The 23,348-nt window shown below is 35.4% G+C and overlaps 1 protein-coding gene across 2 annotated transcripts in view; it reads left to right on the plus strand.

The window, feature by feature from the left end:
- LOC111149921 (glycogen synthase kinase 3 beta) overlaps positions 1 to 23,348 on the plus strand; it is a 229,491-nt gene that overhangs the window by 96,392 nt on the left and 109,751 nt on the right. For both annotated transcript variants that reach the window (XM_022507206.1, XM_022507209.1), the window contains exon 3: positions 2,809 to 2,892. In XM_022507206.1, the coding sequence (XP_022362914.1) occupies positions 2,809 to 2,892 (84 nt within the window). The remainder of the gene's footprint in view (positions 1 to 2,808; positions 2,893 to 23,348) is intronic.

The following is a 23,348-nucleotide window of genomic DNA, read 5'->3' on the forward strand; positions in this document are numbered from 1 at the left end:
CTTCTCCATAGACTGTAAGTTTCATGAAGGTAGGAAGTTGGTCTTGTTCACAGCCATATCCTTAACATTACGAAAAATGACCAGTATAGGTGCCCAGTATTTGTAGAATAAAAGTGTTTTGTGTAGAATTAGTATGTCATTAGTGAATTTTTTTCTTAAAGATTTTTATTTATTTATTTGACAGAGAGAGAGATCACAAGTAGATGGAGAGGCAGGCAGAGAGAGAGAGAGGGAAGCAGGCTCCCTGCTGAGCAGAAAGCCCGATGCGGGACTTGATCCCAGGACCCTGAGATCATGACCTGAGCCGAAGGCAGCGGCTTAACCCACTGAGCCACCCAGGCGCCCCTGTCATTAGTGAATTAATAAAGAATGACTAAGTAGCAATGGCTAGGCTTGTGATAGTTGTATATTTAAATGCATTCAGGCATTAACTTTGTTTGCCCAGTGTTGATATGATTAATACTTATAAATGTTGCTCTATGAAATTTATATTTTAGACCTTTTAGGGAATTTGAAGATGAGAAAATTTAAGACTTTAAAAAGGAATAGAATATATCAAAAGAGTAAGGGTGGATGAATATTTAGGTCCATGTATTTGCTTCACTTATGCATTCTTTCTGGTAAAAGATGGTATGCGTAAACTTACACAGCTTCTGTTATCTGAGAATTTAATAGTTCTCTTTTATAACTTGGTTAATGAGTCTGGAAAATGGCTTATTTTAACATAGTTTGCTATGTTGAAAAACAATCTTAAAAACCATATTAATCTTAATATCTTGAGAGTCTTAGCTTACTAGCAGTTATTCCACAAAACTAGCTATATAGATGTGAACTGGCAAAGTATAGATATACTTCCCAACTCAGCATCAGTTTAAAATGCAAACAGACTCAGTTTTTAAATTGGTGAAGTTTGTGTTCTCTGTCACAATTAAAACTTAGAATGTGACTTCTGTTATCTTTATTAAAGCAATTATACTGTACTGAGTTTTTTTGTTTATTACTTCAGCTATAGACATTTTATAACAAGTCATGGGATGAAAGATTGATGTTCTATAAAATAAATTTTTTCTTATTTTTTAAAAAAGATTTATTTGTTTATTTGAAGGAGAGCACAAGTGGAGGGAAGGGGAGAGGGAGAGAGAGAATCCTTTGGTAGCCTCCCCACTGAGTGTGTAGACTGACATGGGGCTCCATCCCAGGGCTCTGAGATTGTGACCTGAGCTGATATCAAGAGTCAACTGCTTAACCAACTGAGCCACCCAGGTTCACCTATAAAAGAATTTCAAATATCACTGTACATGAACCCAGCTCTCATAGCCAATTTAAAGGGATAGAGGAGAGTCCCTTCGAGTTTCCAATTTTCCCGAGATGACATGCTAGAATAATCGTAGAGCCAGTTGGAAGTTTCTAGAGGAGGTTAAACATTTGCATATTTCTGGTATCATCTTCTAAGAACTGGAACCCACTCTGCTGTAGGACAGTTCTGCTTATTAAGCTCCTCATCTGCTGTGCAATCCCCAACCCCTCTTTTTTTGGAGGGGGGCGGCTTCTTTTTCTAACCATAAAGAATTTTTCCTTCCAGATTCCCAGGTATATTACTGTATGTTTTTTAGCTCTCCCAAAATTGTAATTTTATATTTCCTGTGCATATAGCCAGTACTTTGTAATATTTTTTCTGTGTTATGTAATTTGGCCTTTATTTATTAGACTTCTGATAGCCAAGTATATTTTTGGAATTTATCTTCTTTGTTAATATATACTCTTCACATTTATTACTGCAAAGGAAGGCATCATATTTAATGCTTTATTTTCATGAAGAATGAACATAACTTTGAAATTCCCCAAAGGAAAAAATTATTTGTGTGGTCTATAAATTTATCAGGACTGTACAATTTCTAGCATGCATATTTTAACTTAGCAGCTAGCCCTTCTTTTGGGCTCTCGGATTTTTTTTTTTTTAACTGTATCTTGGAAGATAGTAGGGCTTGTAAGAGCTCTTTGCACCCAAATTCACTTCTTTAGTGCGAAGTTTGATTTTTATTATAGTTGTAGAAGATTACAATAGTGGTAGCTTATTCCATCTATCTCTTAACATCCTGTACACACTGCTTCTCAAGCTATTAGTGGTGAAATACTAATTTTAAAAATTTCCAGTTCATCAAAGACTGATATTTTTGTAAAATACAGTATAAATCAGTTATTAGAAAAGTGGAATTAAAAAAATACAAAGTTTAGGCCCCAATCTTTATTATAAGATTCACAGATATGAAATTATTATATCAAATTTCTATAAAACATTCTAAGCACTTATTCTCAATTCTATGTTTGTCTTATTTCAGAGTAGTAGAAAGTAGTAGACTAATAACATAGGCTAGTGAAAAACAGGTTGCAGGTCAGCATTGGTCTATAGACCATATTTTTATTTTGTTTAAAATTTGTTATCTTTTTACTTTTAAAAAATTTTAACTGAAGTATAGCTGGCATATAATATTAAGTTTAGGTGTGCAATGTAGTGCTTCAGTGGTTATGAAATTCTCACCATGATAAGTGTATTACTGTATTATAGACTATATTCCTTATGCCCTACTTTTCATCCCCATGACTTATTTATTTTACAGTGGGCAGTTTGTACCTCTCATTCCCCTTCACCTATTTTGTCCAGGCCCCCACCCCCTAGACCATACTTTTTAGTAACATATCCATAGCCTGCTCTTTGTAGTGTTTAATGTTATGAGTTCTTCGAATTTTAGTCAATATGGTTAATAGTATTTATCCTTTAAAAAATATTTTCATGTGTTTCCTTTTCAGAACCGTGAGCTCCAAATCATGAGAAAGCTAGATCACTGTAACATAGTCCGATTGCGTTATTTCTTCTACTCAAGTGGTGAGAAGGTAGGTCTTGCAGAAAGTGTGTACTGAATATTATGATAGACTTGTTATTATTCTAAAATTAGTCATCATTCTCTACTACATCTCCCACCCTAGCCCAACTAGCAGAACAGTTTTGCTAATTGAACGGAAGAATTCTAAAACACAGGCCCTAGTGATTCTGAACTTAAGATATAATCATTGAATATCATTAGTCATATCAGAAATTATTTATGAAATAAAAAAGGGAATGGATTTTTAAGAATTTTCTTTTTTAGAATATTTTTCTTTAGTTCTTTATATATATATGTATATCTATCTTAAACTTTCTGTGTTCCTTAGGTGCTTCTGGAGCCCCGTGATAGTTCCACCTGTTTATTAGGCGGGGGAAATTATGTCATTTTAAGTGGAAGTATTGGAGGAAAAGGGGAAACAGGAAGACTTTGGTAGGACTAGAATGAGACTTAAACACTGGGAGGCAAGTTTAACCTATCTTTGGTGAGGAAAAAGTTAGAAAGGTGTAATACTACAAAGCTTGTTTTAAGTGGCCACTATTTATGATCACATTTAATTTTGTGAAAGCGAAGGATAATTAAAGGAGACTTTGTGCTGTGCATCCCTGGCCCTTTGGGTCTTTCTGTTCATATAATGACAGTAACTATAACTAACATCATTGTGCTTACTGGAGTTTGGAAGCACAGAAAATCAGTTTCTTCTGTTACTTGCTTAATTCTGCCTGTTCACTCTCTGTTCTCCCCAGATTCAATATTTTCCTTACTTTCTACTTCACTGGTTTGGGTTGAGAGGGCGGGACAAATAATAAACTACCTAATTTTTTTGGCTAAACAAATATGACTTTGGAGAAGACCAATTGATATTTTGGACCTCAGATTTCTGGTATATACTGTCTAAAGTTCCTAGATCCGTAATTCCTCTTGATTTCTAAGCACAGTATTTTTTTTACTTCATATAACTATTTAACTATTTCCCAGTGTACCAGTGTTTAACCATTTTCCATTAAGTTTTATTTAGATTATTTCCTTAGAAGTTCTTTTTTTCATGTCAAAGCCTGTAATATGGGAATGTTCCTTTGTGTTAAGCTACAATTGTGATATACCTCCTGTGGATACATAAATGTTAAATATTTGAATGTGTTTGTGTCAGTTTCAGTCATAGCTAATGTTTTAGCAACCATAATTAGCAAATTGTCTCCTTAGTGACTGTTGTTTCTCAGGTGCTTATTTAAGGGAGTGTAAGCCCTTTTAAGTATTTGAGCCCTTTTGTTTCTAAAGCCAGTTACGAGGTTCATGCTACCTTTTTTTTTTTTAACGTAGCAAACTGCCTGTTATGTCTTTAATCTTATCTATTCTGACATCTTTACTTTTTCCTGTCCCTTCCCAAATAAAATTATGGACCATCTGTTATGTTCACAGCACTTTTATAATGGAATTTTGCGTCCTCATGACTTTTGTTATTAGATGCTAGACATTATAATACCCCAGGGAGGAAAGTAAAGGTCAGAATTATTTGTTCCATGAACCACTAGATTACATGGAGATTGGTTTGCAAAGGACTCCCTACAAAGCCCCTAAACATTTTCTCATGATTACTTTATTTATATAGCTTTCCCTATACAGCAGACACTGTGTTTAGTATTTTACAAATATTAACTCATTTAATGCTTACGAAAATAAAGAGCAGAAAAGGAAGACTGTCAAACTTTTAAACATAAGGCTCTATTTGTGGCAGCATCAAAAGTTTGACCTATCTGGGTTTGGTCTGGTGAAAGCCTTGTTCACAGTCTGCCCTCACCCTCACTTAATCCTGCCTCGGGAGTGACAGTGGACTGTTATCTGTATACCGCAGTGGACAGATTCCCTCCCTGCCGCTGTCAGAGCTGCTTATTATCATAAATGGTCTTACAGATAAAGAGCAATTGAGAGGTCCTTAAGGGAGATTAACCAGGAGGACACTGAACCTCTGTTATAAAAAAGAAATGTACTTTCTAATGTTTTATTTATCTCAGAAACTTTCTCTTGAGCTTTGTAAATTTTCCAAAGTGAAAAAAAAAAGTTCCTCTTAGTTTTAGATAGCTTCATTAAAAATAAAAAAAAAATAGAAAAGTTGTGATATAGTGCTGAAGATAATGATCCTTCTTCCTTAACAAAAAGGGAAGGTTTTCTGAAGATATGCAGAAATACACCAGTTCAGGACCTCCCATGATCTTTTAGCCACCAAAAAGATGATTTCTTCTTGCTCTACTCATGATCTCCACTTCCATTCTTCTGAATTATTCTGGCAGGGCTAACATCACTCACGAGACCAGATAGTAAATTAATATGTCCCAAATGAGAAGAGAGGTTCTGTTCTCAGGTTGAGAACTCAGGTTTGTAGTTATCAGTTCTAACTCTTAAGAGTCCTGAGAGTGAACTTACAACTGCCTTTTAGAAAAGGATCTAAGTATCTTAGGGAATTCTTACAAATTTTTAAAGATGATTTCTCTCTGAATATGACAGTCCTATATTGGGTAGGCATTTTTTCTAACAGAAGCATTATGTACTACCTATGTATATATATTAGAAGAGTTTGGGGGAAGAAATAATAATAGTTCAAGATATCTCTGGGACATGCAAATAGAAATCCCCATGAGACAGATACGTGTATGATTTCATAGGTGGTAGTGGTAGCTGACAGTGGAGGGTGGGTGCTAAGTAGAGAAAGGGTATTGACAAGGTTGGGCTGAAAGGGTATTGACAAGGTTGGGCTGATAGAATTGTGTAGCCATGTGGTAGAACTCTTCGGAGTTCTGGGACGAGGAGAGGGGATGTTTGAGACCAGGACAGTAAAGAGCCAACAGTTTGCCAAGTACTGCCTTCTGGTCCTAGAATGTGAGAATAGTCTTCATTTGGGAGAACTGCAAGGAAGCCAGTGCCTTTGGGTATGGTAGGTCCTTTGTCTAGGACAGAGCAGTAAAAACAACAAAAAACAACAATAAAAAAACCTCTGTGAAGAGACTGAGATTCAGTACTCCATGAAGAGTTTTTCTTCAGGGTTTTAGAGAGCTCAGGGGAACATCTGGACAAGACATCAGTGGTCAGAACATAAGCCTAAAGGAGATGTGAGCAGGCAATGAGGGGGACGATTTTAGAAATTGTGAGGATGAAAAAGAGAAGAATTCAGTGTTTCAGGATTATAAGCTTGAAAGACTTGGTTGATGTATATGGCAGCATTTCATAACTCTCTTATTGTTGTCCTCATCTCTCCCTCTCTACCGTTTTCTCAGTCTCTTCTGTTCCTTTTGTCTCTATTTTCTGGGTTTCTGCTTCCTTCACTCTGGGCTCTGGGTCTCTATCTTTCGGTCTCTGGGGTTCTGTCCCTCTCTTGGTTTGTCACCTGCTCAGACTTTTTTTTCCTCTTCAACTCTGATACCTGTCTGTCTGTCTGTCTCTCTCATTTAATTACTATATGGATTTCAATCTCACCCCTCTTTTGTTGGGTTTCTACCCATCTTTCTTTGAATATCTCATCCTTCTGAGTCTGTATGGATTCTCATCTGTCCTGAGCCTTCTTCATTCTCTTTTTTGGTCTTTCTTTCTTTCTTGGTCTTTCTTTCTTTCTTCTTTCTTTCTTTTTTTGCCTCTATTACTCCCTTTTTGGAAAACTTTAAAGAAGAACAATTTTTACTCACTATCCTGACTTTTGACTTCTACTCTCTTCCTTCCCTCCTTCTCTTCTCTTCTCTTCTCTTCTCTTCTCTTCTCTTCTCTTCTCTTCTCTCCTTTTCTTTCCTTCCCTTTCCTTTCCTTTCCTTTCCCATTCTTTTCATTTTTCTTTTCCTTTCCTTTCCTCTTTTCTTCTTTCTTTCCTATCTCATTTCATTTGTACATGTTACATAGTTGTATGAATAATTATTTATAACCTTATAAACTTTGAAGATCTCATAAAACTTTCTCTGTTGCCTCATAGTATTTGTAGTTATTGACTATACAGTATTCCATTGAATTGTTGAACTGTATAATACTCCCTAAGTATTCCTCCACTGTGCTACCCCCAGGGCTTCATCATAATTTTTATCTATAAGCACTTTTCAGCTCTGGGTGAAGTTAGAGTAGGATTACTGCAATATTTAACAGATATTACCACTGACCACAGTTTGACTGGAAGGTTACGTCTGTTTTGGTAAAATTGTCTTTATTTTGCTCCACCCTGCCATTTTAAAGACTATTTTTCTTTAGCAATTGTTTAGCATATAACTGGGGAGAAGACTGTCCATAGTAACTGAAAGAAGGGGGAATTATGTCAGGATAGAAAGCAGAGGTGTGACCTAATTAGTCTTAGTCATAGTCATCTGGTTGGAATTATTAGTGTTTGATATAGTAACTAGAGCATCAGGTAGTCAATCAGTATACTTTAGATTACTCAGTAGGCTTTAACTAACTTTGATTTAGTTCAGAAGAAGTAGCACTCTTTGTCCTTGACCAGACAAAAATGGGGATTTTTGAATGTTTTATAAGTCTAGGCTTATGATACTTTCGTGAATTTGTGTTTTTTCATTATCGGTATTTGATAGTAGAAGTTGCTTTGCCCCTAAATAAAATTTTATGAAGAACCCTATCCTATAAAAAGAATAGGTAGAAAATAAAGTTGCTTTGGTTGAAACTAGGGTATAGGACCAGCTAATGTTGTCTTTCCTGAGCTGCACCTCACCTCTGTAGAACCCTAGGAGTCTTAAGGACGGACATAGTATGTAAACCACATTGTGTCTTTACAGGAGACTCAAATTTTATTTGAAAAAAAAAAAAAAATTTTTTTTTAGAAAAATTTCTGTAAGTTAACCTTACATGTGAAAATATTTTACCTGTAAAATATTAGATTGGTAAAATCATAGATTGATAATTTGAATAATAAAGAAATTAATTAGATTGTAAAATCATAGATTGGTAATTTGAATAATAAAGAAATAGCCTTCCTTAAAAAAAATCTTTCCCTCTACTTGCATGAGAGGCAGTTTAAATAGCAAGGATGACAGATTGATTTCATTCTTCATACCAGCTTTGCTCTATTGATAGTAACTGTGTAGAGGGCTGTGTATAGAAGGAAAGGATTCTACCACTGCTTCTGGGATCAAAGAGAAGAGTGCTGTGCTTTATTATGCCTATTTGTCACTAGCCCTGGAGAGGAAAGGGTAGGGGTGAATCTATTCTGAAAATTAAAAAACTCTGGCTTTGTAACGGGGTTTACATCCCAGTTCTGCCACTTGATAGCAGTGTGACTAGGCAAGATATTTATCTTTCTAAGCCTTTTTCCCCTTCTCATCTGTATAGTAAGGATTTTGTAAGAAAAAAAGTATAATAATGTTTAGGTGCTTTATTGTAGCACTTGGCATATAATTAACACTTAATAAACATTAACTTCCTACTTTGCAAATTACAATTTAATAGTAGCAAATATATATTGCACTTGCTATGCATCAGATATTGCTCTCAGCACTTTACATGTACTTTATAACTCACTTAAACCTTATAGCCACCCAGTGAAGAATGGGTACTGTTATTATCCCCCATTTTATAGAAGAAACTGAGGCACTTGCAGTTAAGTAAGCTACCTGAGAGTCATATAGCTACTGGGTGGCAACATTAGGAGTCCATTCTAGGCAGTCTTTCTCCAGGGTCTGTACTATTTAGTGTAGAATGTCCTTTTCTGCAGGATCAGTGTATTAGACATGTAGCATTTAAAAATATCTCAATAATAATTGCTAAACAAAGAGAGGTTGTACAGTGTCTACTTTGGAGAATTTTTAGAAAAGAATAAATAGCCTTTGTTTCAGGACAATAATAGTAGTAGTAGTGATGATAGCCAAAACTTGTATGATGCTTACTGTACACCAGGCATTAACTAAACACTTAAACTCTTCCGGTTTTTTTGGGAAGAGTTTGTGAAGAATTGTTAATTCTTTATGTGTTTGTTAGAATTTACCATTGAAACCGTCTAGTCTCAGACTACTTTTGGGGAAGTTTTTGGATTACTGATCGATGCATTCTTTACTTCTTATATAGGTTTGTTGACGTTTTATATTTTGTCTTGAGTTAGTTTAATATTTGGTGTGTTTCCTTGAATTTACTGATTTCATTTAGGCTATCTAATTTGTTGGCACACATTTGTTCATAGTATTCTGCTATGATCCTTTTTATTTCTGTAAGGTCAGTAGTAATATCCTCATGTTCAGTTCTGATGTTTTTTGTATCTTTTTTGGCAATCTAGCTAAAGGTTTGTCAGTTTTTTTTAGCTTTTCAAAGAGCAAACTTTTGATTTTCTTAGGTGTTTTTTGTTTTTTTGTTTGTTTGTTTGTCTCTTATTTATTTCTGGTCTATATTATTTCCTTCCATTAGCTAGCTTTAGGTCTAGTTTCCTGTTCTTTTAGAGTTCTTCAGGATGTGAAGTTAGGTTATTGACTTGAAATCTTCTGTCTTAATGCAGGCATTTACAGCTCTAGATTTCCCACTGAGTGCAGTGAAGATAGCACTTAGAGGGTGGTATGTTGGATTTCTGTTTTCATGTATCGCAAGTGTATTCTAATGTTTCTTTTTCCAGAGTGTGTTGTTTAATTTTCTCTTTGTCCTGTTGGTTGTTTAGAGTGATACTTACTTTCTACACATTTGTAATTTTTTTCTTTTTGTTATTGATTTCTAGTTTCATTCTGTTACGGTAGGGGAAGATACTTCATATGATTTCATTCCTTTTAAATTCATTGCGATTTGTTTTGTTGCATAATATATGGCCTATTCTGGATAACATCCTATGTGCACTTGAGAATAATGTGTATTCTCTTTTGGGATGTAAAGATAGATAGATTGATAGATATCCTTTTGGTTTATAATGTTCAGATCTTTTATTTCCTTATTGCCCTTTTATCTAGATGTGCTGTCCATTATTGAAAGTGTGTATTAAAGTCTCCAATTATTATCTAGTTATGCTGTCCATTATTGAAAGTGTGTATTAAAGTCTCCAACTATTGTAGAATTGTTTATTTCTTCAATTCTGTCAGTTTTTGCTTTGTATATTTGAGATTCTATTGTTGGTACGTTACATCTAGTTGATGAGCTGAACTTTTTATCAAAATATAATGTCTTGGATGCCTTTTATTTTCTTTTTCTTGCCACCGCCCCAGCTAGAACCTCCAGGGCAAGGTTGAGAAAAGATGAAAGCAGAAATCCTTATTTTGTTCTTGATTTTAGAGGGGGAAAAAAGTATCTAGTCTTTCTTTCTTTTTTCTTTTAATTTTTTTAAAAATTTTATTTATTTGACAGAGATCACAAGGAGGCAGAGAGGCAGGCAGAGAGAGAGAGAGAGAGAGAGAGGGAAGCAGGCTCTCCGCTGAGCAGGGAGCCCAGTGCAGGGCTTGATCCCAGGACCTTGGGATCATGACCTGAGCTGAAGGCAGAGGCTTAACCCACTGAGCCACCGAGGCGCCCCTCTAGTCTTTCTTTTTAAGTATGATGTTAGCTGTGGCTTTTTTGTAGGTATCATTTAAGGGGAATCACTTTTATTCCTAGTTTGTTTAGCATCTCATGAAATGTTGACTTTTGTCAAATGCTCCTTATCTCTCCATCTTTTGAAATGATTGTATGTTTTTTTGTCCTTTATTCTATTACTAAGGTGATTACATTAATTTTTTGAATGCTAAAACCTACTGGCATTTCTGAAATGATAAACAAATTAATCCTTTTTGATCATGGTGTATAATCATTTTATACACACACACACATATGTATTTTTTTTAAGGTTTTTATGAGGGACTGGTATTAATTCTTCTTTGAAAGTTTGGTAGATTTCTCCAATGAAACTTTTAGTGTTAAAATTACTAATTCAGTTTCTTTACTTGCAGTAGGTATATTTACATTTTCTATTTTTTCTCTTGTCCATTTTGGTATTTTGTTCTTCTTATCTAAGTTATCTTACTTATTGACAAAAAGTTTTTCATACTTTTCTCTTAATTTTTTTTTTATTTCTGTAAGACCATTTGTGATGTCCCTTCTTTCATTCCTTATTTTCACCATTTGAGTCTTTTTCTTTACCTTCGTCAGTCTAGCTCTACAAAGGTTTGTCAATTTTCTTGATTTTTTTTTTAATCAACTTTTGGTTTCATTGATTTTTTTGTTAATTGCTTTTCTATCCTGTAATTCACTTATGTTCTCTTTATTGTTTCCTTACTACATTTCGCTGTGAGTTTATTTTGCCCGTTCTTTTCTAGTTTCTTAAGAGAAGAGTCTTGATTTGACATCTTTTTAGAGTCACTTACTGGTCAAGGTTGTGCTTTGAGTTCCCTTAGCCAGTTATATTTTTATCCTTTACCATTGGATGTGTAAGTGACCTGGGTGCCACTTCTCAGTTCAAGGAGTCTATGTTTGCCACAGATCAAACCAGATACCAGTAGTTTAGGATTTCCCCCCTGATTGCCTCTGAGAAGGTGCAGCCTTGGCATTTACTTTCTTTCTGACTTAGGGATGAATGTGATTTTATTTCCTGGAAGTTGCTTTTGGATCAGAGTAGCTTATTGTTCAGTGTTTGATTTGAGGTTGCTTGTAAATCCCTTGTGCCATTAATGCTTTTACTGTGTGTTGATGTATCTGTGTGCAACCTGGGTAATGTTTCACGTCTCCCCCCACATCCTGCACAACCTAGTACCTGTTTATATCCTTAATGACCTCCAGAGATGACTGTTGCCAAGTAGGCTCTTTTTGGCTGTGTCTTTTCTTGTTTCTCTTCAACTTCTGGTGCCTTGCCTGTTTGCTTCTGTCAGGGACCTACCCAGCCTCCACAAGGATCTCCATTGTTTTTAGACAATGCCCATAGGCATGGCATTTTCTCTACTGTGTCATGAATAAAATTGGTCTGTAGGCAGAGCTAGCTCCTCTTTCCCTGGACAGAATCCCTATTCTACTGTGCTAGAACTAAGTGTGAAGACTCACTTTTTCCAAAGTAACACCCCCACTTTATGAGTGGGCAATGGAGGATAGGCAGTGGCAGCCCCTGTTCTTCACACCTTGCCACTCCCAGCATTGGGTGCTCTACCCTAAGAGCAAGTTAAAGGTGAGACTCTCATGTCCCCAGCCTGCTATGCCTGGCGTAGAGCTTCTGACTTACTTTTGGAGACTGGATGAGGAAAGGGTAACACAGTCCTCTTGGCCCTGCCCAACTGGAATAGATCTTTTGCATCTTGGGACACAGCCTGCCCTCCTGGGGTGAAACCATAGCCCCAGATTAGAGCTGAGAGGAGAGGAAGCTACCCAGTAGACCTACTGAATAGAGCTTCCCAGACATGGAAGTAGGTTATCAGGGTAAGGGAGCAGGTCTTCACTAAAATGCCACAGACTCTTGCTGTTCTTACCGAGATTTGTTTCTTCATTGCTGTATGCCCTTAAAAAAAAATACCGGATACTTCAAATGATTGTTTTTTAATCATTTTACCAGTTAAATATTTGTTCTGCTGAGGAGATCTTCCATGCTCTCTACTCTGCCATTCCAGAAGTCCTGCTCCCCATTTACTTTCTACACTTTATGAACAGCTTAGTGAAGTTGTTATGCTGGGTAGAAAAGATGAATAAAATGGAGACTTCCAGCTATAGTGGGTGCATTTTGTATTGTAGAGGAATAGACTGAAAAGTAATAATTGAACACATGCTGATTGTCTTTTGTTTTGTTTACTCCATCAGTAAATAAATTTTAAGTAAGCACAATGAATTTGTACCATTGTACTAATACATTATAAAACATATACTACAATAGATACTTAAAAACACCAAATAAATGATATATGGTTTATCAGATTCATATTCTTAGAGATATTCTTTTGATTACTATAGAGATTATATGTCTTAAATCATGATGAAAAAACACTAAATTTTTTGTTAGATCTTATACATAAAGTGTTTTTTTCTGTGCATATTATGCATTTTTCTCATTTAGTCATCTTGGTGCTACAAGGTAGGTAATAGTACTATTTTATTATAAGTTATAAATTTTAGAATTTTAAATTAAAGAATTTGCTCAAGGTTGAATAGTTAGTAACCAACCACAGGAGCCAATTTCAAATGTAGACTCTCCATTTGTAAAGTCTGTATTCTTCCAATCATCTACTCTCTCTGAATTCTTGAAATTCATTTCAGTTTACTAATACTGTATATAGTGTTTTAGGTATATGACAAAGTATAATGTCTGCCTAAATCAATTTGAAAAGGACAGGAAAAGAAATACACTGTAGAATGACACATGGAGAAACCATTATTTGGAAGATGAACAAAAGTACTATAAAGAAAAGTAATTCAGCAAAGGAATTACGTAGGAGAAGTGATACTTATTCAGGGTTTGAGAGAGGAGCTCTTTAGATAAATAAATAGGTGTGTGTCAATTTAGAAGTGCAGGATATTCAGAGGCACCTGGGTGGCTCAGTAGGTTAAGGGTCTGCCTTCAGCTCAGGTCAAAATGGGGTCCCAGGATCAAACCCCACTTAAGGCTCCCTGCCTGGCGGGGAGTCTGCTTCTCCCTCTCCCTCTGCTTCTCCCACGCCCCCATTCCCCAGCTTGTGTTCTCTCTCTCTCTCAAATAAATAAATCTAAAAAAAAAAAAAAAAAAAAAAAAGATGTACAGGATGTTTGAAAGACTTGGTGAGGTTAGACAACATAGTCTGTATAGAAGAAATATAAGTATTTTGAAATTTCTGGTACATAAAGTATAGGAGTATGGGGATAGTAGTGCAGGTGAGGCTGGGGTTGGAAGTGGGTTCTTAAGTGATTGTTTAGGTCAAGGTCAGCTCCCCTAAATGAACAGGATTATTTTTTTAATTAAATGAAATCTCAAGTACAGAGATGGTGTGCATACAGAAATGCTGTGCAAAGTTATAGCTAAGTGTATACGTGGTCTAGTTTACAAAATACAACTCTCCTTCATTCCTTTTCCTTCCCTCTTTCACCTTCCTTACTTTCTGAAAATAGCTGACAGCAGAGAATTTTATTTACTGAAATAAAGAGATTTCCTAAATAACCCGTTTGTTTCTTATTTAAAATTTTGTGTTGAATTCTTATTTAAAATTGTGTATATTCATTCTGTATGAACATTTTGCTGATGAAATGCTGACATGTTCAGTGAGAGTGTGACCTAGAGAATGAATACATAGGTAATGCAAAATTCTTGAGGTAGATGAATTATCAAGACCTCTTCATGACTTACAAATGTTATAACACCAAGTTTGATAACTGTTGTTTGCTTAAAGATGTGAATGTAGGACTTTATTTTGAATATCAGTTACCACCTTGTTTTTATGTTATTTTAGTATTTTAGTGGCACTAAAATTTTTTTTTTTAAAGATTTTATTTATTTATTCGACAGACAGAGATCACAAGTAGGCAGAGAGGCAGGCAGAGAGAGAGAGGAGGAAGCAGGCTCCCTGCAGAGCAGAGAGCCCGATGTGGAGCTCTCTCCCAGGACCCTGGGATCATGACCCGAGCGGAAGGCAGAGGCTTCAACCCACTGAGCCACCCAGGCGCCCCAGTGGCACTAAAATATTATTACAATGCATGTTGTATAAAAATTGAAATAACACAGGACAGTAGATAAAAATAAAATCTTCTTTACCCTGATCACTAAATCCTCAAATCCCTCTCCTTAGAGGTAAATTTCCTGTATGCATATATGAGCACATATATCCCATGTTAATGTAATAATATTAATTATTATATTTAATATTATTATTATTAATTAATATCATTACATTGTTATAATAATGTAATATTATTTTGGAACATGTTGCCCCTCTTTCCCCAAAAATATTATAATACAGCATTTTAGGTCTTTATGCATAGATACTGCACCCAATTTTCCCCTACTGTTAATATGTAAGTAAGGTTATATTTATTACAGTTAATAAATCAGTATTGTTATGCTACTACTAATAAATTCCATAGTTTATTTAGATTTCCTTAGTTTTTATCTAATGTCTTTTTTCTCTTCCATGATCCCAGTTAGGCTACCACATTACATTTAGTTACTGTGTCTGTTAGGCTCCTCTTGACTGGCAATTTCTCAGGCTTCCTTGTTTTTGATGACCTTGACAGTTTTGAGGAGTACTGATAGGCTGCCTCACTACCGGGGTTTGTTTAATATTTATTTCATAATAAACTGGTTATTTTGAAAAAGTCCACAGTGCCATTTCATCACATCATATCAAGGGGACATAGTATCAGCACAACTTGTAGCTGTTGTTACTAACCTTAGATCACCTGGCTGACCTAATATTTTTCATTTTTCTCCACTGTAAAGTTACTCCCCCTACCCTACCCCCTTTTCATGCTCTATCCTCTGAAAGGAAGTCACTGTACACAGCCCATACTTCAGAAGGTAGATTATTTTTAATTTCTTGCTCCCCACAAATTCAACAGTCTTTGCGTATGCACATGAACAGACATACATTGTCATACACATGATTCCTAGAAATGGCATTGCTGAGTTGAGTTTGATGTCTGTATGTCTTAGCTTTGGGATGACTATATTATTAGCCCATTGATTTCCCAAAAGGTTGTAAGAGTTTGGGTTTTATCCAGAACTGTGTGATGGTGCACATTGGACATAACCCTGTTCCAAACCCTAGTTTTCTTAGATTGAATTTTCTTTTCTAATTTGATAGGTGAACAGTGGTGGCTCATTATTATTTTTATTATGTATCTTTAATTATGAATGGGGTTGCATATCTTAATTCTTATTCCCCATTGGTAGGACCATTATTGGCCATTTGTTTATGTCCCTTTGCAGTTTTTTCTATGGAATGGTAGTCTTTTATTATTGACATAGATCATAATTAATGAGCTGTTTGTATCTTAAAAATTAGTCCTTTGTCATATGTAAGCAGAAATATTTTTGCTAAATTGTCAAATTTTTTAAATTATAGTTGACATACAATGTTATATTAGTTTCATTGTACAATTTAGCGACTCGACAGTTATATCCATCATGACATGCTCACTATATCTGTCAACACACAGAGTTATTACAGTACTATATAAGCTATTCTAAAGCTGAAGTTTGTACATCCTCTTCCCCTTCATGTATTTCACCTGTCCCCCCATTTCCCTCCCCTCTGGCAACCATCAGTTTGTTCTGTCTTTATGAGTCTGTTTCTGTTTTGTTTGTTTATGTCTTTTGATTTTTAATTTCACGTTTAAGTGAAATCATACAGTATTTGTCTTTCTCAGTCTGACTTACTTCACTTTACGTAATACTTTCCAGGTTGTCATGAATGGCAAGATTTCATTCCTTTTTTTTTTTTTTTTTTTATGACTGAGAAATATTCCATTGTGTGTATATACCACATCTTCTTTATCCATTCATCTACTGATAGACACTTAGGTTGCTTCCATATCCTGGCTGCGGTAAATACTGCTGCAATAAACAGAGGGGTACATATATCTTTTCAGATTTGTGTTTTCATTTTCTTCAAGTAAATACCCAGAAATGGAGTTGCCGGGTTTTATGGCCATTCTAGTTTTAATTTTTTGAGGAATCTCCATATTGTTTTCCACAGTGGTTGCACCAGTTTACATTCTCACCAACAGTGCATGAAGATTCCCTTTTCTCCAAATTCTTGCCAACACTTGTTATTTCTTATCTTTTTGATACTGATGATATGAGGTGATACCTCATTGTGGTTTTGATTTGCATTTCCCTGATGGTTAGTGATGTTGAGCATCTTTTCCTGTGCCTGTAGGCCATCTGCATGTCTTCTTTGGAGAAATGTTCAGGTCTTTTGCGCATTTTTAATTGGATTATTTGGGTTTTTTGGTGTTGCATTGTATGAGTTCTTTATACATTTGGGATATTAACCCCTTCTCAGATCATTTGAAAGTATCTTCTCCCATTCACTGTCTTTTCATTTTGTTGATGGTTTTCTAGTCCAGTTGTTTATTTTTGTTATTGTTTCCCTTGCCTGAGGAGATGGATCCAGAAAAATTTTGCTCAGGCTGATGTCCAAGAATGTATTGCCTATGTTTTCTTTTAGGAATTTGGTGGTTTATGTAAGAAAGCGGTTTGGTTTCATTCTTTTGCATGTCCAGGTTTCCCAGAACCATTTATTGAAGAGAATTTTTCCTCATTGTATATTCTTACTTCCTTCATCATAGATTAATTGACCATGTAAGGGTAGGTTTATTTCTGGGCTCCGTTTTTTTAAACCATTGATTTATATGTTTATTTTTATATCAGTATCCTACTGTTTTATTATAGCTTTGTAGTACAGTTTGAAATCTGGGATTCTGATACCTTCAGCTTTGTTCTTCTTTATCAAAATTGCTTTGGCTATTTGGGATATTTTGTGGTTCCATAAAAATGTTAGGATTATAATTTCTTCTAGTTCTGTGAAAAAAATACTGTTGGTACTTTGATAGGAATTGCAGTGAATCTCTAAATTGCTTTGGGTAGCGTAGACATTTTAACAATATTCATTCTTCCGGTCCCTGAGCATGGTCTGTCTTTCCATTTGTTTGTGTCATCTTTAATTTCTTTTATCAATGTTTTATGGTTTTCAGAGTACATGTCTTTTACCTCCTTGGTTAAATTTATTCCTAGGTATTTTATTCTTTTTGATACAAGTATAAATGGGTTTGTTTTCTTAATTTCTCTTTCTGCTACTTCATCATTAATATATAGAAATGCAACATTTCTGCATATTAATCTTATAACTCTGCAACTTTACTGAATTCATTAATTCTAATACTTTTTGGAGGACAAAAATGCTGTCTTTTAATAATTTGGTTCTGGTTTTGTTGTTATTTTTTCAGAAACTAGTGTAAAAGTTTAACATTTTTGTGTGATCTAACTTGGCATCAATTTCCTTAATAGCTTATAATAGATATTTTGTCCTCCAGGATTGCACACGCATTCACGTTTTCTTCTGGTAGATTTATGGTTTTTTTTTTTTTTTTAACTTGATAGTTTGGTGTTTACTTTGTGTTAATGGTGTTAGATGAAGATGAAGCTTACCATAATCTTGTTGTATTCCAAGTGTTTATCCTCCTTTCCTACCCCACTTCTCCCAAGCAAAAGAATATTTCTCTTTCCTTCAACCACACCCACTTTATTGTCAGTGTTATTCCCATCTCTAGCCAACCTGGCACACAACATTGGAGAAAACACATCCATTTTCAAGTTTTTTTGTTTTTTGTTTGTTGGGGTTTTTTGTTAGTACAAGTTCCCTAACTCAATTCTGCGGAGAATCCTGGACTATCATGATACTTGGTTGAATGTCTTATTATTGGGTTCTATTATATGTCACTTCACATCCCATCAAATTTTTAGAATTATAGCATGATTCTACTTAGAACTGCAGCCTCCAGTAATTTTGTTTCCTTGACTTCAAAAATCATCTGAGGATAAGAACATCATAGTACTATCTGTTTTCCAAATGTAGGATGGACTTTTCCCAGTTCTTGTTTAGTTGTCATTAGGTGTGATCAAAATTTTGTCATTTAAATTTCTTCCTGAATGAATGACTTTAGAGTGAAGTTCTTAGAGGAGTGGTTATGAGCAGTTAGGGAGTAGTTTATTAATAGAAGTGATAACTAGGAATAACTGAACCACTGAGAGAAATACTCCCTAAATTGTACATCATGCAGTTTTTTGGAGATTTTATTTTTTTTTTAAGATTTTATTTATTTATTAGAGAGAGAGCATGAACAGGCAGAAAAAGAGAAGTCGAATCCCTGCTGAGGGCAGAGCCCAGTGTGGAGCTCAATCTCAGGACCCTGAGATCATGATCTGAGCCTAAGGCAGACACTTAACTGACTGAGCCACCCAGGTGTCCCCAAAATGATGGCTTTTAAATGCATATGGTCATTTATACTATACCTACAAAATGGACAGACTTCCTCTATGGTTCTAAAGAAATTGGAAATTTTTGGTGATAAATGGAGTGAATAGACAAAGTATCTAGGGGCGCCTGGGTGGCTCAGTGGGTTAAAGCCTCTGTCTTCAGCTCAGGTACTGATCTCAGGGTCCTGGGATCGAGCCCCGCATCGGGCTCTCTACTCGGCAGGGAGCCTGCTTCCTCCTCTCTATTTGCCTGCCTCTCTGCCTACTTGTGATCTCTGTCAAATAAATAAATAAAATCTTTAAAAAAAAAAAAAAACAAAGTATCTATGAGCAGAGATTTATGTTACTCTGCAAAGTAGTAGTCATATTTAGTATAATTTAAGCCCCCATATTTCTCATAGGGTAGTATTTTAGAACATTCAACCTATAGCAGACATGGTTTCTTTGACCTTCCTCTGATGTATTCTGCTTTGTTAATGTTATGAATAAAATACATTGCCTAAAAATGGGTATCATCAGTACGTCACATGAAGCCTGAACTGTGCAAAAGCAGAGTAGAATTATTTTTACTGATCTGAACATAGTACTTTATCTGTAACCTAACATTGCATTTTTTCATTAAGCGTGTCTCAATGTTGATTGCCTTTTGAGTTCTCTTCAGTTATACCTCTCATTTATTTTCCAAGTGAGTTACTGTCAAGTCTTATCTGTCAGTCTACATAATAAATTGGTACTTTGAGTTTAATCACAGGGTTTTGTATTATATTGTAGGTTTAGCTTAGCTTTCCAGACTATTAGAGTTCTTTAAATTCTTATTTGGTCTTCCATTTTAAGCCATTCGTAGATTTGTGTCAATCTTTGGTGGTTATGTGAAAGTCAGAAATTATAAACTGACTGCCAAATTCATCCCCTGGTGTGTTTTATTTGGCTAGCACATTCTGTTAGTATTTTTATGAATTAGGATGCTTTTAGTTATGTTTTGTACTGTCTATCTGATTTATCAACCACTACCCCTTACTGCATTACACATTTTGGCTTCACACATTTACATTCTGTTGCTTAGCCATTCATTGAAGGCATTTGCTTTTGCAACCTCTAATATATTAAATCATTTTGAAAATACTGATTGGGACAAGAAAAGGACAGAGCTTGTAGTCCTACATCTAGAAACCTTCCTTGAATTTGACATTTATGTTTTCATCTTTTTATTCTTCGCTTTTGGTGTGATTGTTTAGCAAATGAATTAAATTATAATACAGTGCTATATACACCCTCAGGTTATTCGTAAATATATCATGATTAACTTTGTCAAATGATTTATTAAAATTACGTTTCTTGATTTTCAACATCTGTGTTAATGATCTTTCTGAAACCCAAGACTCACCATTCCTTCAATTCTCTGTACATATTCTTTTGGTACTAGTTTGGTATTCTATTTATGTATTCCTTTTAGTAGACCTCATCTTCACTTGGAACTTCTTGTCTAAATTTTGATCTCTCAAATGTTCTTCTCTTGCTTTTTTTGCTGCCTTTAGTTCTACATATGACCTTATTTCTTATTTCACAAGAAGGAGGGTTATCAGACATACACTTAACTTAGAATTCTTTCTAACCTAATCATTTATTTTAGATGTATAGGAAGAAAAATGTGGTATCATTTCCTCCTAAACATGACAATAATGAACATTTAAATCTTTATAATTTGCCAGGTAATGTGATTAAAGAGCTTTTTATAGATTATTATAATCTCAATATAGTCTTAAAGTAGATGCCATTGTTAGTGTGATTGTGGAAACTGAGTCTGAAAGAAATTAAGTAACTTGCTTGTGGTCACAGAACTTGTACTATCAGAGTTTGGCCTTCCATGTTTTGTTTGACTAATGCTAACCTTGTCTTTTAATTGCACTGGATGGTACTCTGTGTTCTTGTTTCTCATTTCTCGTGATGTTCTAGAACATTCTTTTATCAGTTATCCCTTTTCTTTCCTTTCTTATCACTTTATTCCATCCTTTTATTCTATCCTTATCCACTCAGCCTACAATAAATTTGGATATCTTTTAGCCATTTAAAAAATACAAATGAAAAGCACATCAACAATTTCTCTACAACCTCTCCTCTATTTTGCCTCTCCTCAAGTTATCAGCTCCTGGCTTGCTTTTTATTTTCACCACAATGGATTTTGTAAGAACAAACTAAATTAGCTGCCTCCTGTTCCTCACCTACCATCTGTTTACTCTTGATCTTAGTATAGGTTGGTTGCTTCTGGCACCATGGTCTGAAACTGCTCTTTCCAGGACCATCACTGAACCATGATACACCAGATCTAACAACCTTTCAGTCCTTATCTCTCCTGCCAGTGAAACACCTTGCTGTTCCACATCTCATCATTATTGAAATTTCTTTGCTTTTTAATGCCTCTTAGTTCTGTTTCTTGGTCTTTACAAAGTTGTCACCTAATGTAATTTCCTTAAGGTTAATGTTTTCTAGGATTACACTCTGAGTCTCTTCTCACTCTCTTACTGTACCCACACTTCTTAGTTGAGTGAGGCTGTGCTCATAGTTTTAGCTACTGTCCAAATCTCTAGACATACTCCATTCTCTTTTTTTGAGTTTTGACTTGACCTGCATTTCCAGCTATCTGTGGAACATAGCCACCTAAAATGTTCTGAGATCCGAGATTCTCCATTAAATAAAAGTTAAAACTTTTCCTTCTCACCTTTTTTTCCTCTTTACGCTTTCCTTGTTTCATTACCTGCCTAGTCACCCAGGTTTAGAGACTGTTTAATTAATCCCAATTTCTTTGCTTCAGGAGGTTCTCTATTACTCTCATGCTTAGGTAGCCAATATACCTGCCTCTCCTAACCTCCATTTTCTTTCAGTCCTTATTGTCTAAACGCTAGTCTAGGTCTTGGATACTTGTAGGACGTTTCTAGAAGCTCACACTGCTTTCACTCTCAACTTCCCTCTTCCCCCCAACCTCCATACCTGCTTTTCACAGTGCTGTTTGAGTTAAAGCAGATGTGTGTGACTGCCATCCTAATTTTTAAATAATATTCATTGTTTTTGAGCTTAATTCATTCAGCAGATATTTATTGAGTACCAACTATGTGCTAGGCAGTATTCTAGGTGGAGAAGAATGATGAACAAAACGGACAAAAATCTTACCACTCATTGAGCTTAGTCTATTTGGGGGGAAGGAGACAATATAAAGTAAACTAGGTGGTTAGAAAATGGTAAGTATCATGGGGAAAAATAAAGTAGGCAGGGCAGGTAAGAGTATGGGATGGAGAAATTGGTGAATGCCCAGTTAGGGAAAGCTACTCTAAAACAGTAACATTTTAGCAGGATTTAAAGGAATTGAGACAAGAGCAATGTGTATATCTAAGGGGGAGAATATTCCAGGCTTAAGGAGTGATCCGTATAGAGGCTCTGAATATGAAATCCTGCCAAATGTGTTCAAGAAACAGCAGGAAGTTATTGTCAGTAGAGATGAGCAAGCAGTGGGGCAGCAGTAGAGGATGGAAATAAGAAAGTATGTGTGGAGGACCTTGTAGACCACTTTATAAGAATAAATCTTAATGAGGTGTAGTGGAAGAGCTACCATTTAACTTCTGTTTTGTTGATATTAGACCAAAGGGGAAAGGTGAAAGCAGAAAGACCATTTGGGAGGATACTGCCATAATCTAGATGAGAGGTGATAGTAGTTCAGACTAGGATTATAGCAATGAAAATGATAAGAAATGGTTGGATCATGAATAAATTTTAAAGGTAGTACCATTAATACTTTCTTTCGTGTGTGTATATGTGTAAGAGAAGGAGGAGAGTGGGGGAATTAATGATGATTCTTGGGTTTTTAGCCTTAGCAATGTCAAGTACACAATATGACATAATAGTCTGGAGTTAAAGGCAGAAGTCCAACATGTATATGAATTTAGGAGACATCAGTGTAGAGTATTGAACCACCTGACTAGATGAGAGCATAACAGGAGTGAGCTTACATAAAGAACAGAGATCTGACTGAGCCCTGGGATCCTCCATTCCTTAAGAGAGAAAGGGGAATAGAATGAGCCAGAAATGGAGAGCAAGAAGAGTGGTCTTTAAGGTAAGATGAAAATCAGAAGAGTATAGTGTTTTAGAACCCATGTAAAGCAAGTATTCGAAAGAGGGGAGCATGGTCCAACTATGTTAGATTGTAGTGCTTAGTCAAGTAGAAAGGAGAGATAAGGTGATGACTGAAAATTGACATTGGATTCAGCAACATTAACTGATCTTAAGCAACAATTCTGGTTGAGCAGTGGTGATGAAGTCCTGTTTGGAGTAAGTTTCAGAGAGAATCCTGTTTGGAGTAAGTTTCAGAGAGAATGAGAAAAGACTGGTATTGGAGAATGTCAGTCTAGACACCTCTTTGGAGTAAATTTACTATTAAAGGAGGGCAGAAAATATGGTGGTAATTAGTGCAGTTAGAGTTTTCTTTTTAATGATGGGAGAAGTAACAGTGGGTTTATATGCAGATTATAATGCTCCCAGAGAGAGAGAATAATTAATGAAGAGAGATAGGAAAATTATTGAAGTGCTGATTGTGATTAGGAAGAGCAGAATAGTATCATTTTTTACATGTAGAGGGT

This window comes from Enhydra lutris, unplaced genomic scaffold, assembly GCF_002288905.1.
Source record: "Enhydra lutris kenyoni isolate GAN:26980312 unplaced genomic scaffold, ASM228890v2 scaffoldscaffold2, whole genome shotgun sequence".
Lineage (NCBI taxonomy): Eukaryota > Metazoa > Chordata > Mammalia > Carnivora > Mustelidae > Enhydra > Enhydra lutris.